Source organism: Mytilus edulis, chromosome 10 (assembly GCF_963676685.1).
Source record: "Mytilus edulis chromosome 10, xbMytEdul2.2, whole genome shotgun sequence".
Lineage (NCBI taxonomy): Eukaryota > Metazoa > Mollusca > Bivalvia > Mytilida > Mytilidae > Mytilus > Mytilus edulis.
The window spans coordinates 66,422,785-66,441,491 of record NC_092353.1 but is presented as its reverse complement, the minus strand read 5'-3'; the positions used below and the strand labels follow the sequence as shown (position 1 = coordinate 66,441,491).

The 18,707-nt window shown below is 30.9% G+C and overlaps 1 protein-coding gene across 1 annotated transcript; it reads left to right on the top strand.

The window, feature by feature from the left end:
• On the top strand, positions 1–16,779 carry LOC139492274 (AFG1-like ATPase). The gene is made up of 13 exons (XM_071280491.1): positions 1–161; positions 3,123–3,337; positions 4,363–4,426; positions 5,723–5,824; positions 6,145–6,275; positions 7,350–7,449; positions 8,113–8,171; positions 8,925–9,007; positions 11,536–11,606; positions 12,800–12,900; positions 13,776–13,916; positions 15,272–15,388; positions 15,910–16,779. The coding sequence occupies exons 1-13, from the start codon at positions 74–76 to the stop codon at positions 16,042–16,044; spliced, it is 1,407 nt and encodes a 468-aa protein (XP_071136592.1). The 5' UTR covers positions 1–73; the 3' UTR covers positions 16,045–16,779.
• The last annotated feature ends 1,928 nt before the right edge of the window (positions 16,780–18,707 follow it).

The window sequence follows — 18,707 nt, the reverse complement described above, 5'->3', positions numbered from 1 at the left end:
GTACACAAATAAGAATGACGTAGTCAGAAGTACACATGTCATTGCTGACTTTGGTTGAAAGTCGACGGGGAAAATGAAAAATAGTGTTTACTACAATCGTAATTGGAAAAATTTTCGCAATATCTTTAATAAATTTCATTGTTCTTGTTCGTATAGTGCAGGTAATTAATAAATTGTGGAAAGTTTCATTCAATTTTGTAACAAAAATAAGTAGAATCGCATGAAACTGATAGCTTTCCTTACATAACATGTTGTTTAATCTTCTAACCATTGACATTGTAAAGTTATAGGGTGCAGCATATTTTTTTTTGAAACGACGTTGCGAGTCCATTGTTATATTTAAGAAAAAAAAAAGAAAAAAAAATATATTTAAGAAAAAAAAAATTATAAAAAAAAAAAAAGTTTGCCACATCTCTGGAGTAGCATCTCTTGAATACTTTTTTATTTAACAAATAACACCTGTATGACTTTATTTCAATAGTTTATTTTACAATTTTATGTAAAATACTGTATGTTGTATCAATTATATATATGTTATGTGTATATAACCCCCTGGGGACCTAATTTGGAAAATAAAATTTGTCTTATCTTATCTTATCTTATATTTGGTTCACGACGAATTTTGGAAAGAATTGTTTTGATTGTAAAATATTTAGACACTTCCTGAATTTCCATGTATTTCCATAATAATTTGATAATTTATATAACTCTTTTAACAGATTTAACAAATAAAAAAAAAAAAAAAGTTGCATGATATAAATGATGCTTTGTGTGATGCTGATTTGTTACTGATGTATTCATTCTTAGTTAGGTCAGGTCAGGTCGAAAATATTTTTGTTTTCATTTTAGTTTTTACACTATTAATTGTGACTATGATATGGTTCAATAATCAACCCAAAAAATCTATGTGTTATGGCCCCAGGTGACTTATTAGCATTGTGAGCTTAAATTTACATACATTTTATCATTGAAAAAGCCCCAAATTATCTCCCTTTGGTGCAAAAATGCCATTTTTATCTATAAATTTTTACCAGAAGGTTCAATACCACTAAAGGAAGGTTGGGATTGATTTTTGGGGGTTATAGTCCCAATAGTTTTGGAATTAGGAACCAAAAAGGGGGCCCAAAATAAGCATTTTTGTAGTTTTCAAACAATAACTTGTGTTAAGTGTATGAATTTCTATGAAATTATACCACAAGTTTCCATACCATGAAGGGATGGTTATTATTGACTTTGGGGTGTTTTGGCTCAAATTTTTTTTGAATTAGGGGCAAAAAAGGGGGAAAACTAGGTTTTTCTGGTCATTGGACAATTAAGACAATTTAAAAGCATTGTAAGGGAGGTAACTCAAGAACATTTAACATACAATGTTTGGTTTGTTCGGATTTACCTCCTTTACACTACTTCAACTTGTAAATTATGTCAGGTTTTGATGGGGAGGGGGATAGTAGTTATCAAATTTTGAAAAGTTTGAAGAAGAAATCGTTCATTGCACAATTTTGAGATTTGTAAGATCTTCATTTTTTTTGTGTCAGAAACTATAATTATGTTAAAAATTTGATCACAATCCAAATTCACATCTGTATCAAGCTTGAATGTTGTGTCCATCTTGCCCCCAACTGTTCAGGGTTTGACCTCTGCGGTCGTATAAAGCTGTGCCCTGCGGAGCACCTGGTATGGCATTAAAATTGAAATATCTTTTTTAACTCATTAGTGACCTATATTTTCTATTATTTTTTTCAAATAAGTTGTACTTGAACTAAACTATTGTAAAATTTAGGCGATTTCTGTAATTTAGTTTGTTTTTTATTTGGATATTACCTCTTTTTCTCCTATTAGTTCAACAGAAAAAAGGACCTACACAGCTGATTTTGCATAGGTACTATTTTTGTACTTAAAATCTGTAGTACTGAAAATTTACTTTTGATATTAAGTACTATTTCTTTACTTTAAAATTATTGTACTAAATACGTACCTGTATTTTACAGTACTTGATTTGCACTTAAAATTTTGGTACAGAAATAATACCAAAAGCGATCACAATATTCCATGTTTGAAAATCATAATTTTAAGAGATTTGAAATAGACATACTATCAAAATGCTGAAAATGTAATGTTGTAACCAAAAATATGTAGTACTTAAATTTTCAAGTACAAATCAAGTATTGTAAAATACAGGTACCGAAATATTACAATAATTTTAGAGTAACAAAATAGTACTGAATATTAGAAGTAGATTTCCAGTACAATAGATTTTTGGTACAGACATACTACCTATGCAAAAGTAGATGTGTAATTAACAAAAATGTATGATTCTTTCGGAGGCAGATTGTGAGCTTAAATGAAAGGTGACCCCATTTTTTTATTTCATTTTTCTATTAAGTATATGATAAAGTTAATTTATTGAAAAATATAGCAAAGTCCTTAATTAAGATTTTTTTTTATTTATACCTGCAATTTTTTCATTAAAAATAGAACAGATAATCTTTAAAAATTTTAATACAGTATCAAGTCTATTGTCATATTAAAAAAGAGAGTTCCATGTATTTGTATTCAATCTAATGATAAATATCCCTTGAAGTAATGCATCTTTTTTCGCCATACATGTATGTCACATTTGACATGGTGAAAATAACATATCATTTTAACGCAATTGTTATCTCCCCTGTAACTGTATTGAATGCCCTTTAGAATGAATGTCATAAATTTAAGAACAAATATATATATAATTCTCATATAAATGCCACCGCCACTCCCACATAATCAATCAAAGGTCTTTTGCTTGTATTTGATCATGTTATAAACCATTCAATGTAAATGTGTTTGTTCAGACATGTCAGATAAATATTTCTATTGTATTTAAATTATTCAAGTTTAATAATTGATCAGTGTCATTAAAATTTAATTCAATATATATTTAGAACATTTCACTACATTTGATTTTTAATATTATTTTCTAGAATAGGTCAGGAAATGAATTCAATTGGCTTATTTTGCAATTAATGTATCTATTACTCTATAAAATTAATGTACACTTATAGTTCAGACATGTAGCAAAATTGACTAAATAAACAAGCTTAAATTATTGCAATATTTAATGAGAAACTTTCTTTAATTTACAGGGACAGCTAGCATTACTCCCTCAAGTCAGCAAAAAGGAAGTCCATCATTAAATACTAACCCAAATTGTGATAGTCCCCTTTCAGTTTACAAATCAATTGTGAACTCTGGACAACTGAGATATGATGAATATCAGCTAAGTATAGTGGAGAGACTAGACCAGCTCCATAGGACTCTTGAAAATTACACACCTCCATCAGAAGGCTTGTTTAGTAAGGTAATTATTTCATTATAGTAAAACTAATGTATTGTCAGAGGGTAGAGGGTAATGATGCCTTTTGATCTGAATTTTCCGTCTGGGATATTTTTGTTGTTCTTGACCTCCTTTTCCTGGAACAATGATGCTTATATATATATCAGTTTCAGTTAGTAATTGATAGAATACATAGGCTATAGAATCATGTATACATAACAGACAAGGAGATGTATCTGTCCATCAGACAGTGCACCTGACATTGACCTCATTTTATGATTTAGTGGTCAACATTAAGTTTTTGTGAAAAAGTTAGGTTCTCAACTATATTGGTTGTATAGAATGATTAAACATCCATCTGGCAGGGTTCATCTGACATTGACTAAATTTTAACATTGAATCATACTGATTTTATAGTGGCCATGTCTTAAAATCAGAAAACTGATAGAAATCGAATAAGTAATTTATAATATAACATGATAAAGGACCTTCTATACTGCATTTCTGTTTATTTGAAAAACGCTGTAAATTCAGAAGTAAATGCTAAAAATGTGACTGGGTGGGTATCGCAATAAAAAAAACTTGTTTCATGATATAGATTGATACATATATTTTTGTGAATCATATTCTTCAATCACAATATTTTTTTTCTATTCTTTGAAAATCACACAATTACAAATGCAAATGCACACAATAATTTCTGAATTTACAGGATCACAAGGCTTCAGAAAACAATGAGTAATCTTGAAGTTATATCCCTCATGTTCAATGACGTATACCACCTGCTGAGCACTATGAACACAGTTTGACATCGTTTCTGTATAATTTTAGCAGAAACATGTAGAAGTTTTTTAGAAAAAAATTGGAAATATATATATGGCAACATGTTTTCTATTGGAATGATAGAAATGTGGCTTTTTATGAAAAAGATCTTCTGGTCCTAGTGATTTGAACTTGTAATCTTACACAGAATATGTTAGATTAATCTAGGCTGTTGAAATAAAAACATTGAGCTAACTTCAATATTTTTGAATGTTCTATTTTGACAGTTAGGCATAATTAAAAAACAGGAGCTGAAAGGACCTAAAGGACTTTATTTATACGGACATGTTGGTAAGTTTTTGAAGTTATGTTCAAATGTATCAGTATCAGTATTAACATGAACAACTTAAATTTGAATGTTTTTTTAATGTTTTTTAATCAGTACTTGCGGTACTTTTTCAAATAAGTTTTGAATCTTTGAAACATTAGTCTCTCCACTATGGATCTACTGGTACCCTATAAATCATCATTCCAGCCTTCATCATGCTTACTGGTACCCTATAAATCATCATTCAGGCCTTTATCATGCATGTTCAATATTTTTCAGTCATAATTTCTTGAAGCGTGCAATTGCAATATCTGTTTTCCATCTATTAAGGTGGTACCCAACACTTTCACTAAAATAAATTTGGCTCGTTTAATTTTCATAAAATTTGGTCAAAGTATTTACTTTGACACTTAAACAAAAATATAAAAATTTTAAAAAATTTGAACCAACCGTTTTGTCAGAAAAAATACACTGGTTATATAGCAATTTGACAAACACCAATTTTGATCATTGAGAAGCTTCATATTCCTTGTACAACACAACGTAATTAAAACGTTAAGCCGACTTTACAGAGTTATCTCCCTGTAGTGTTAGGTACCACCTTAAAGGTCCTTTTTTTTATCTTATACATCAATAGTGGACATTAAAAAAATTTGTAGCCTTGTGTCCCCAAGTGACCACCATCTTTCAAATTTAAGGCTTTTGTTTAGCCAAACCAACAAGAAAGAAGACTGTTATGTTATAATACAATGCTATTTAATAGTTTGATCAAAATAAAAAAAAACAAGTTAAATTAATTTATACTGGTATATAGGATTCACTTGGAGATGAGAAGATTCCAAGAAGCTATAAAAAAAGTCTTAGACAAAAGATAGACAGGCAACACATATGTTCATAAGAAAAGAGACACAAAGACAAACAAAAGTCCACAAAAAACATGAACTGAATATGAGGCAATGGAAACCAACTTGGTATTGTGTGTTTAAGGGTGTTCATGCAATACCTGTTTAATTTTTTTGAACAATGCACTATGATTCTTTTTTCTGTATGCATTCTTCCTTGAATTTATCAAGTCAAATCTTGAAGCTAGTACTACTGCTTCAGTTACAACTCTTCTATTCAGCCCATTTGAGAATATTGTCAATTCAGGCATTAAATATAAATACATGTAGAAGGGAATTCAGTTTTATACATCAATGAGACAGCAATTCAATAACATAAAAAAGTCAAGCATGCATTTAAACTATTTTACCTCTTACAAACTTTTGTGAAGACATTACACATGTTACAAGATAGAATTGAATTTTGTTTTATAACAGGTTGTGGAAAGACTATGCTAATGGATATGTTCCATCAACATTGTAAAGTGAAGAAGAAAAGAAGAGTTCATTTCCACAAGTTCATGTTAGATGTACATAAACGTAAGTTATGTTCTTTGTGCACTTACTGTAATTTCACACTGTTTAATCATATTGATATTTGAAAAAAATGTAAATGTTCACAATTATAACTTTAAAATAGATATTTTAAGGCAGCATTAAAGGTTCTATTTTAAAATGGATTTTATGACTTATAAAATTAGCGAGGAAGGAAATGATCTTAAACACTAAATTAGTCACAAGAAGACTTTGTATGTTTTTGGTTTTGTTCGATGGAGTTTCTGTAACTGAAGTAAATAATGCTGCACATCAAATGTACATTTGAAGTATCTATTCTTTCTAAAGTGCACACTGTATTTCAGGCATACATGCAATAAAGCAAACTATACCTCGTCAGTATAATGTAAAGACGACACAGTCATTTGATCCAATAACTCCAGTTGCCAAGGAAATTAGTGAAGAAGCCTGGTTGTTGTGTTTTGATGAGTTTCAGGTAGCTACCAAATGTACTTTATAAACTTTTTACATTTAAGAGGCTGTCCAAGTAAATATCAGGCAAATCCTATGATATTGGTGGCACAACATATTTTTTTTCCCACTGAATTTTTTGTATCCAATGCAACGTTTATATCATACAAAGGATATATATGTCAAAGATATTTTTGAATCATCAGTGGATGGCTCAGAAAATGATTTTAAAGTTCACTAACAATGCAACAAAATTTTGTACAAAATGAAGAGTTATCTCCCCTTTTCAATGAATTTGCAGTGCTTTCTATGTATGTTTTCTCTTTATTTGTTGCAGTTAATAAAAAAACTAAATTTAACTTTAAGAAAGAATGAAATTGTGATATGAAATAGATGAAAAAAATTTGAAAACAAAATATGTCATGTGCCACCAACTGCCTTGTTTTTCCATGGACACCCTCTTAAAGAAATGAATAATCAAAGTTACTTTTATCATGTTTATATGTTAGTAGGATTGATCCTATTGAAAGCTTAGTTTATGTAAAGACACAACATATTGTACCTGACATGAGATAAGTAGTATATACTTATTAGACAGCAACCATACAACATTATACAGTATGGAACCATAATGACACCGTCACAACTATAGGTCAACATAAAGTAATCAAATTACAGCCAGATATTGATTATACCATAAGTTACATGTATAGATATGTCATCCTTAATATCAAAAAGCTGTAAATAAGTTCGAGTAAATCTACCAAAAATGTTATAACAATAGAAAATTCCTTGAATGTCAAAAACAAAAACAAAGATAACCCATGATGCAACTCTTGACTTTGAACTGTTGAATACAACAGCAGAAAATACCCAAAAAACTTGACAGTACAACGGACCACATCAACCACCAGCATCCAACTCCTCTGACAAAACAAACTATTAAACAAAAAGTAATCACAAGTAAACTACAGATACCATAACGTTCAGATAGCCTAACTTGGAACTGGCTTTATTGTAGTTATTTAAGGAAGTACATGAATTGTATTTCAAGATGTACTGAATATTGACAAATTCTGATGTTATTTTTGTTTCACAGGTTACTGACATAGCAGACTCAATTATAATGAAAACTTTATTTACATCTTTATTTAATCATGGTGTTGTTGTGGTGGCAACGTCTAACAGACCACCAGATGGTAAGATATAGTTCAATCAGAAATCTTTCATTACGAAAGTTTGGCCACTCTTAGTATCTTTATAAAGCCAAGCAAATGAAAGAATTCGTCAGAAATGTTGATGTCAATTTCAACTTACAATCAATTTTGACATAAACTGTCAAACATTTCCTTATATAAGTAATGTTTTCCTTAAAACAATTATTTTCCATATTTTTCATTATTTTGGCCCTTTTGAATTTTTTTTTATTATAAATAAAATGAAACTGCAATGACAAAAATTATCAGTAGAACAATAATGGAGTAACTTCCGCTTAATGTTTTCCAATGGCAAATAATTCAAGCATATTCCCAACAAACACAGCTTAGTAAAGAATACTAAAGCAGGTTTTGCAAAGTGTGTGGACTGGGATGAAGGGCATGGATTGTAACTGCAAGTGGAAAATGAAGCTGACATTTTGCATTACAACAGGACACCTGCAAAACATTCCATTCTACCTTCAAAAATTGTTCTTTTACCTAATGTGAAGATTGTAATATAATTAAGCTTTTGACAATGAATAAGATTCCTTAAGAGAAATAAGCTACTATGTCCAGCCAGTATGAGAGCTTACTTCGTTTATATCTCTAATCAGTTTTATTAATAGTTTGACATATTTCACAGGCTTTTGTTTAATATTGTAGATTTATATAAAAATGGCTTACAGAGAGGAAATTTTGTTCCTTTTATTGACAGATTGAAAGTAAGTATACAAGTAAAAATTGGTTTCATCTCCATCTTATTTTTACACTTAATCCTAATTTTGAAATACACTACATTCAAGTAACAAAATTAAAGATTTCAGTTATCAAAAATTTATCAAAAATAATGTTCTCTTGAAAGAAAGTTACGTTTTGAACATTAAGCTGTCCTAAAAAAAAAACTAAAAATACAATCCCTAGGAACAATTAAAGATTTTGTCAAATTGAAAATTACCTGATTTTGTACTGTCTACACAGAAAATTACCTGATTTTGTACTGTCTACACAGAAAATTACCTGATTTTGTACTGTCTACACAGAAAATTACCTGATTTTGTACTGTCTACACAGAAAATTACCTGATTTTGTACTGTCTACACAGAAAATTACCTGATTTTGTACTGTCTACACAGAAAATTACTTCATAGTTCATACTTTTTATTTTATTTTAAAAGCATTTATATAAGAATGATATCATAATAAATTATTGCTTTGTAACTATGTATAACATTTGACCAATTTTGGGGGCTGGTGCACCTTTTCATATCATAGCATTGATGAATTATCTCCCCTGAGTAAACTTTGTATAGTGTTGACTGGAAAATATTCCATTCTCAAAGAAAAGAAATTGTTTAATAAATTTCATTCTTTAATGTGTTTTTGAAATTTATAATTAAAGCAATGCTATGTTAAATATAGGAACAATGACACAAGTTTTACATGCTGTAATAACAGTTCTTCTTCTTTTTTTTCAGAAAAGATGTGATGTTTTATGTTTAAACTCTGGTGTAGATTACAGAATGGAAACCCTACCATCATCAGGAAAAGTTTATTTTTTGTATGTTATAGAATAAAGCTAAAACTACATATTATGTATATTATGCAAAAAACACAACACTTTAGAATGTTGACTAAACGTACATTGGCAATACAATCAATTTTAAATGCAAAATGTACTGACTCCAAAAAGTTATTTAAGAATTGAATGCTTCTTTTTGTAAATTTATTGAGGTGTAAAAGCGTTGACCGAAGTACATTTTGTATGAAGCGCGGAAGTGCTTCATTCTAAAAATGTACGCACGGTCAACGCTTTAACAACCCTATAAAGTTACAAAAAGAAGCATTCAATACTTATAATTACATTTTTTAGCTATGATCATGAAAACACGAATTTTATATATTTTATTATTTAATTCACTTGTGCACTTTATTGTTGGAGCACGTGTTATCATGAATGAAAAGTTGTCGTATATTGGTATCACGTTGGCGTCGTCGTCTGCGTGGTCGTCGTCGTCGTCCGAATACTTTTAGTTTTCACACTCTAACTTTAGTAAAAGTGAATAGAAATCTATGAACTTTTAACACAAGGTTTATGACCACAAAAGGAAGATTGGGATTGATTTTGGGAGTTTTGGTCCCAACATTTTAGGAATTAGGGGCCAAAAAGGGCCCAAATAAGCATTATTCTTGGTTTTCCCACTATAACTTTAGTTTAAGTAAATAGAAATGTATGAAATTTTGACACAAGGTTTATGACTACAAAAGGATGGTTGGGATTGATTTTGGGAGTTGAGGTCCCAACAGTTTAGGAATTAGGGGCCCAAAAGGGGCCCAAATAAGCATTATTCTTGGTTTTCGCACCATAACTTTAGTATAAGTAAATAGAAATCTATGAAATTTAAACACAAGGTTTATGACCATAAAAGGAAGGTTGGGTTTGATTTTGGGAGTTTTGGTCCCAACAGTTTAGGAATAAGTGCCCAAAGGGTCCAAAATTGAGCTTTGTTTGATGTCACCAAAAATTGAATAATTGGGGTTCTTTGAAATGCTAAATCTAACCGTGTATGTAGATTCTTAATTTTTGGTCCCGTTTTCAAATTGGTCTACATTAAGGTCCAAAGGGTCCAAAATTAAACTTAGTTTGATTTTAACAAAAATTGAATTCTTGGGGTTCTTTGATATGCTGAATCTAAAAATGTACTTAGATTTTTGATTATTGGCCCAGTTTTCAAGTTGGTCCAAATCGGGGTACGAAATTAAACTTTGTTTGATTTCATCAAAAATTGAATAATTGGGGTTCTTTGATCTGCCAAATCTAACTGTATGTAGATTCTTAATGTTTGGTCCCGTTTTCAAATTGGTCTACATTAAGGTCCAAAGGGTCCAAAATTAAACTAAGTTTGATTTTAACAAAAATTGAATTCTTGGGCTTTTTTGATATGCTGAATCTAAACATGTACTTAGATTTTTGATTATTGGCCCAGTTTTCAAGTTGGTTCAAATCAGGATCCAAAATTATTATATTAAGTATTGTGCAATAGCAAGAAATTTTCAATTGCACAGTATTCAGCAATAGCAAGAAATCTTCAATTGCACAGTATTGTGCAATAGCAAGAAATTTTCAATTGCATAGTATTGTGCAATAGCAAGAAATCTTCAATTGCACAATATTGTACAATAGCAAATATTTTCAATTGCACAGTATTGCGCAATAGCAAGAAATATCTAATTGCACAATATTGTGCAAGAAATTTTCAATTGGAGTTATCTTTCTTTGTCCAGAATAGTAGTTGAATCAACTTAAATCATTGTTTTATACAATATACAATGTATATTCACTTTTACTACCAACTGATAAATTAAAACAATCTTTACCATTCAGTGATAACAAGCACTTTATTTTACATTTTAATATTTTATGATGTATTTAAATGAGTAGTTATTGTTGCAAACTCCATTAGAAATTTGAATTGAGATCTGTTTTGGAAAAAGAGAAAGGGGGATGTGAAAAAGAAATTGGGGGTGGGGGGTTAAATTTTTCTCATTTCAGATTTCATAAATAAAAAAAAAAATTCTTCAAACATTTTTTTGAGAGGATTAATATTCAACAGCATAGTGAATTGCTCAAAGGCAAAACAAATATTTTAAGTTCATTAGACCACATTCATTCTGTGTCAGAAACCTATGCTGTGTCAACTATTTAATCACAATCCAAATTTAGAGCTGAATCCAGCTTGAATGTTGTGTCCATACTTGCCCCAACCGTTCAGGGTTCAACCTCTGCGGTCGTATAAAGCTGTGCCCTGTGGAGCATCTGGTTTTGCAAATTATATACCCCACCAATGTATAAATCACATGAACTATGTCTTCAAATATAAAATACCCTTATTACTCTAGGCAGGTGCAAAGCCAAGAAGAAAATAATGATTAAAAAAATATGATTTTGTGTTTTTTCATGTCACATCCCTTATCAACATTGACAAATATTGACTATTTAGTATGTGGCAAAAAATTATCTCTTAAGAAAACGTCATTGCAAAAAGATAATTCATATTTCAAAATGAAAACATGTTTTTTACTTTACAGAACCAGTGATGCTAACATACAGACAGAAGTGGATGATATTTTTCACGAAATTGCTGCTACTGAAAATGATGGTAGGTATAATTTATATTGCTTAATTTTAGTTGTAATAATATATCTGTAGAAAATAGACACCCCAACTTCTAATGAAATATGAGAAACAAGAGCTGTCAAAATGACAGTAAACCGGATTCTTTAACATTTATTTGTGTTCTGGCATTTATCAATATTACAAGGACCAAAACTCCTAATAGGTAAAATTTATGATTATAAATATCAAACTTGACTTCCATGTTGTCAACAATAACAACATATAAAATAGATAGAAAATGACCCTCTAGCAGGACAAACAACCGTAACTCCTGAACGGTAAAAGTCAAAATCGTCATTATTGAACTTGACCTCCATTTTGTTGTCAGTAACAACATATTAAAATTTTAAAAGGTTTGGTTGACTGGTTCATGAGTAAATGCAGGGACACAACATTTTTTAAACTTTCAAGAACCGTAACTCCTGAACGGTAAAAGTAAAAATTGTCATTATTGAACTTGACCTCCATTTTGTTGTCAGTAACAACATATTAAAATTTTAAAAGGTTTGGTTGAATGGTTCATGAGTAAATGCACGGACACAACATTTTTAAAACTTTCAAGAACCGTAACTCCTGAACGGTAAAAGTCAAAATCGTCATTATTGAAATTGACCTCCATTTTGTTGTCAGTAACAACATATTAAAATTTTAAAAGGTTTGGTTGAACGCTTCATGAGTAAATGCACGGACAACATTTGGTTGCCGCCCGCCGTACATCCTCAAATCAATAACCGACATTTTTGACACAAAAATCCGGTTGAAAATGACTTGACTGAAATATAAAGCAAAACTCAATTACCCCAATGTTTTAAATACCACAACCAAATTTCCAAGTCTTGCAATATGCACAATAAAGGAAAACATGCTGTCAAAATATCAGTGATATGCTATTCTGCACATCTGAAATATGGTCTTAAAATGAAATATAACCAAAATAACTGTCAGAAGCAATATATGAAGGTGGTACTGTGCAACTGTGTTATATTGTATGAGATAATTGCAGCAAAAATAACCACAGCATAAATTGTATTTTATGTTGCCCCATATTTTGCTTCATTTATATTCAAAAAGCACTTCTAGTGAATTATCATTCTGCATTATTATATGTAATAAACATTCATGGGATTTTATATATCAGTTATATCAATTGAACATTTCAATTCTTTTCAATTTTAGTTGAACGGCCAAAAGTTTTAGAAGTGTTTGGCCGTGAATTGTTATTACCAAGAACCTGTGGCGGGTTGTTAGATACAACATTTGATGACATGTGTGTAAAGGTAAGCTGTTATAAAAATACACATTTTATTTAAATTCAGGAGAAAAGTTTTGTGGCATAATGAGTGTATTGGAGCTTAGTAAACAGATTTTTGTGAAAATAAAGCCAAGTTTTCCATATGCCAAGATTAAAATGTTATACAATTATCTTCATTTTAATGGAAAAGAAACAAAACATTCAGTTTAGGCAGACATTAGGCCAACCACGAGGCTCCCGCAGGGTCAAAAACGACCTGCGACCTCTGGGCTTTTGAGAGGCGACTTCCGACCTGAGGGCCTTCTAAAAACGACCTGCGACCTGTAAAATTTGGAAAAAATTGACCTCCGAACGACTTTCGTCCTCTGTGTTGAGAAAAACGACCTGCGACCTGTACATTTCCCTTAAAAACGACCTCTCGACGAATTTAAAAGCGACCTTGCGACCTGAGGGGGTACCCTGTGGGAGCCTCAACCACAAAATGAGATATCCACGAACATTTCAGATTTCCACATAGTTACAATTTCTCTTCAACTTTTATATTTTTAAAGACATGAAGCAAAAATATGTATATTGTTATTTTTGGCAATACATGTAACTCTAATGATGGTTTTAATCAATTGGTATTTTTGTAGTGCATTTTTTTTTTATGTTTAAATTGTCTACCTATCTAAATCACAATTTTGAATAACTCCTGTTGTTGATGAAGACCATTCTGTCCAGAGAATTAAGTTGGTCTAGAAAACAGAAAACAAATAGGGCAAATAGTTCAAATGAAGTTCATCAGGCAAAAGCTATCGGATATGAAGTCAGAATTCTAGATCATAATAACCTGTTCTCAATCTCTATTTAGAGCTGCGTATTCAGATTTTTCAAAATATATTCAATCTTCGATTTCAGGCTTTAGGTGCTGTAGATTACTTAGAAATAAGCAAAGAATTTCACACTGTTATCCTCCGTCATATACCACAGATGACCCTACGCCAGAAGTCAGCAGCAAGGCGATTTATAACAATGGTTGATACCTTATATGACAATCAGGTAAATAAGTAGAAATATCTATATAAGATAATTATGTAAATTTAACATTAACTCATCCCTTATTTTACAGCTCTGCTCTAAAAGCATGAAAAGCATACCTTTAATCAACTAGCTTGCCATCTTTGTTTGGATGTCCGTAAACAAAAGCTAGGTAGTCTGTTTTAGTGTTTACTATATACTGGAATTTGATTGGACCGTAAACATTAACTTCATTGCATGTCAATTTATATTGACCAATCAAATCCCAGTACCGCCTACCTATTGTTTGCAACATCCAAGCAAACATAGCAAGCAAGCTGATCAAAGATTTGCTTTGCATGCTTTTATAGAAGAGCTGTAAAACAGTTTCATACCACTGGTCCAAAGGAGGATATACCCTGGTCTTCCTCTGTCTATCTGTTCTACAAATTGGAGCTTCACAAACTTAAGTATGCTTGGTCATGTGATGCAGTTTCACATTCATCACAGGTATACTTCCTGTTTAACAAATACTTTTTTGACATTTTCAGGTTGAAGAAATCTTCATATCTTTCTAAGCCAATGGAAATGAATGTTTTACTCCACTGCCTTTACTTTGTTCACTAAGTACCAGAACATAAAACAATGATTTACATTCATTTTTCTTAACTGTTTGCTTTTATGACTAAACACGTCATAATTTCCCCAAAAAATGATAAAACAGTTTTGATCAAAAGATAAATATTTATTGTTTTGATTTACATCTTAAATAATTTTGAACACTATAATAACTTAATTATCACCAATTTAAAAATGTTCAAAATATTATTTACATTACTGTGCTTAACTTCACAAAAGGAAGTCCTAATGTTCAGAGGGGAATATGAAGTTTTGTTCAGAGTCATGTGGTATGGTCTCAACCAATAAAATATTGATGAAGCTATCAAATCTATAAACTTACAGTGGAATAATATCTCACAGCACATTTGGTTTCAATTGAATAAATGGTTGAAAACTATAGCAATTAATTGTAGGGAAATTAAATTCTGTGGAAGTGGATGACCCTTAACTCAGATCTATAGAACAGAATTTTTTTAACCTATTTTGCTTCTTCCATGAGTTTTTCTAAGATTTTGTCCCATATTCTTCCATATATTTTTCAAATGTTCAGTACAACCCATTCCCCATTGTAAGAAATAATCTATGCACCCAGCCATTGGGAGTTTAAGATAATGTCCTTTGAATTCAGAAATATGCAGATATTGGTAAAGCCAGTAAGGAAGACTTTATTGCTTTAGCAATCTTCTGAGAATGATTAGTATATTATGGACTATTTTTTTCGGTACAATTAATATGTACTGCTGAGAATGTTTAGTATATTATGGACTATTTTTCAGGTACGATTAATATGCACTGCTGAAAAAGAACCTAAATATCTGTTCCAGTCCAGTGCTATAAGCCAGCTAGATTATGAATCAAATAGAATGCTGATGGATGATCTAGGAATACAAGAGGTATGTTAAGATTATTTACCAAATTTTCTGGGATTTTAAGTGAGATTTATAATATTTTGTATGCAGTTGTATTAACAATAGCACATCTCATTTCCAGAGGTTATAAGACCTTGTATTTGGTTGTGCTTCATTGACTATGAATGTTTTTCATATTTTATATGTTAAAGTATTGATATTTTAATTTCAACAATGCATTATACTATCTAAATTATATAAAGGCAATACAAATCTTTGTCAACAGTTTATGTAATAATATAATGAAAAGATACATATCAAGTCGCACGCTGAATTAAGTGTGAAACTTTATTTCACCGTTGAAAGTGGAGAAATCAACTTCAGATTTGTTCAATTTTATAGTTTTACTGTCAAACTTCTTTATATTCCCCCAATGAGCATGTTTCATTCAGCAACACTAATGATAATATAAAATGATTTATTTCTTCTATAAAATGTACAATGTTGTAAATATACATGTTTTAGTAACTTATTTTTATGTAGTTAATATTAATTGTTTTTTTTAGCAATCTGACTTGTCACAAGCTAGTATATTTACTGGAGAAGAGGAATTGTTTGCCTTTGATAGGACAATATCACGACTTACTGAAATGCAAACAGAAGAATATTGGGCACACAGAGATCCAACCAAAAACTCTTGATGATGGCTCAATTTAGGAAATATATTGTGATATTAGTACCTCATTATGCAATAGTTGCTGCTGATGTTACCCCCAAAGGGTCATGCCAGCTTTTCTCATCACTTGGCGTTTCTTGTTCAACCATTTATGAACATATAAAAAACACTTTGAAGTTATGTCGAATTTGGACCAAACTTTATCAGTCTACTTAGGGAGTTTACTTTTCATTGTATTTGAAGCCCATTTATTTAAAATCAGCTGCCATTACTATGAATAGGAGATTATAGTTCAGCGGAGAGAATGGAATGATTTTATGGCTATCCCTTTTATTTTGCTGATGATTCTGAAAATATTAAGACAACTTGGTTGATACTACATACAAAGAAATTGACCAAACCTGTATTTGGATATCCTTTATGGTTACTTTTGAAAATATTGCTTCTCAAGTATTTCTAAATCCTTGTCTTTCAAATTTTTAGATTTTCTTATTCTTGATAAAGGTAAATCCAGAAAATGTATCCATTGCACCAAATTTATGTATTTTTATTTCCATTTAGTAAAGTTGGCCAATGAATAGTATAACAAAAACTTTGCAAGCTTTGTACCTTCATGGTAAAATTTGCAAGTGTAATCAATCGGTTGAGCGATTCATGCTCCTTGGAGCCTCTAGTATTTATTTTCAAGTAAATCTTGTACAATTTTAGTTGTTATTGGATTTTAATTGTTATTGACTTTTAATAAACGTTTTAAGCAGATTGTCTGTATGCAATTGTTTTTGAAGAACATACTACCTGTCATCTGATACTATCCTGATGTTTCATTATAGAGTTATTAAGGATTAAAATCTGTCAACCAGTAGTCTTGGAATGCAAGGTCTGCTGGCTGTCATGTTTGCAGGATATTAAGATGTAATGTAGAGATTATAATACCTACAGAATATTTCAGTTGACAACTTTTTATACGGATAACTAACCCTATATTTCTTTCTTTGTTAGTGCAATAAACTATTTAAGGTGTCTGTTTGTCATGTTTTTATTTGTATATTGAAAATTCTGCGCTCTGGAACTACATTGGGTCGAGACAAACTTAAGTAAGTGAACAGAAACGAAAAGTTCAGCAATTTTTCCATTTGTAAAGTGGGATAAATCCAGTCTGGCAGAACAGTAGAAGTGATGCTACCAAAATTCAAACTTGATCTGAGTGTTGAAGTAATAGGTATTGTGTATATAATTCAAAACATTTGGTTGGAGCAAACCAGTTAAGAGATGGGGGAAAATCAGCAATTTTTATACAACCGCTAAAATTTAAAAAAATTTGGTCGTATATTGGTATGACGCTGTCGTCATCATCTGAAGACATTTGGTTTTCCCACTATATTTTAGTATAATTAAATAGAAATCTCTGAAATTTAAACACAAGGTTTATGACCACAAAAGGAAACTTGGGATTGATTTTGGGAGTTTTGGTCTCAACAGTTTAGGAATTAGGGGCCAAAAGGGGCCAAAATTAAACTTTGTTTGATTTCATCAAAAATTGAATAATTGTGGTTCTTTGATATGCCAAATCTAACCGTGTATTTAGATTCTTAATTTTTGGTCCCGTTTTCAAATTTGTCACCATTAAGGTCCAAAGGGTCCAAAATTAAATTTAGTTTGATTTTAACAAAAATTGAATTCTTGGGGTTCTTTGATATGCTGAATCTAAACATGTACTTTTATTTTATGGGCCCAGTTTTCAAGTTGGTCCAAATCGGGGTCCAAAATTAAACTTTGTTTGATTTCAACAAAAACTGAATATATGGGGTTCTTCAATATGCTGAATCTAACCAAGTATTTAGATTTTTAATATTTGGGCGTGGTTGTCAAATTGGTCCACATTAAGGTCTAAAGGGTCCAAAATTGAACATTATTTGATTTCATCAAAAATTGAATTCTTGGGGTTCTTTGATATGCTGAATCTAACCATGTATTTAGATTTTGGATATTGGACCATAAAAGGTAAATGTCCAATGTAAAATTTTTCAAGTTTAAGTTCTTAGACCACATTCAATCTGTGTCAGAAACCTATGTCGTGTCAACTATTTAATCACAATCCAAATTCAGAGCTGTATCAAGCTTGAATGTTGTGTCCATACTTGCCCCAACTTTTTAGGGTTCGACCTCTGTGGTTGTATAAATCTGCGCCCTGCAGAGCAACTGGTTCCATTTAAAAAGGGAAATAACTCCAGAATAATGAATTTTTAACTGGTACGGGACCACAGAATGCTTGTATAATTTTTTATGCTCCATTTATGGGCATTATGTTTTCTAGTCTGTGTGTCCCTCTGTTCGTCCTTCCGTCCGTCTGTCCCGCTTCAGGTTAAAGTGTTTGGTTGAGGTAGTTTTTGATGAAGTTGAACATTTGTGTTGAAGTCCAATCAACTTGAAACTTAGTACACATGTTCCCTATGATATGATCTTTCTAATTTTAATACCAAATTAGAGATTTTCCACCATTTTCAGGATCACTGAATATAGAAAATGACAGTGCTGATGGGGCATCCGTGTACTGGGACACATTCTTGTTTTATTGTAATTTTCAATACTTTCATATCATGGTATAGACAAGAGGCTGTCACAACGACAGCAAACCGGATTTATTAATATTTATTTGTGTCCTGGCAATATCACAAGAACCATTACTGA

Excerpts from the sequence above, each read along its gene's own strand:
- LOC139492274 (XM_071280491.1), top strand. The coding sequence starts at position 74 with ATGAAAAATAGTGTTTACTACAATCGTAATTGGAAAAATTTTCGCAAT. Across the intron at positions 4,427-5,722 it reads TTATTTATACGGACATGTTG|GTTGTGGAAAGACTATGCTA; the intron begins GTAAGTTTTTGA and ends GTTTTATAACAG. Across the intron at positions 6,276-7,349 it reads TGTGTTTTGATGAGTTTCAG|GTTACTGACATAGCAGACTC; the intron begins GTAGCTACCAAA and ends TTTGTTTCACAG.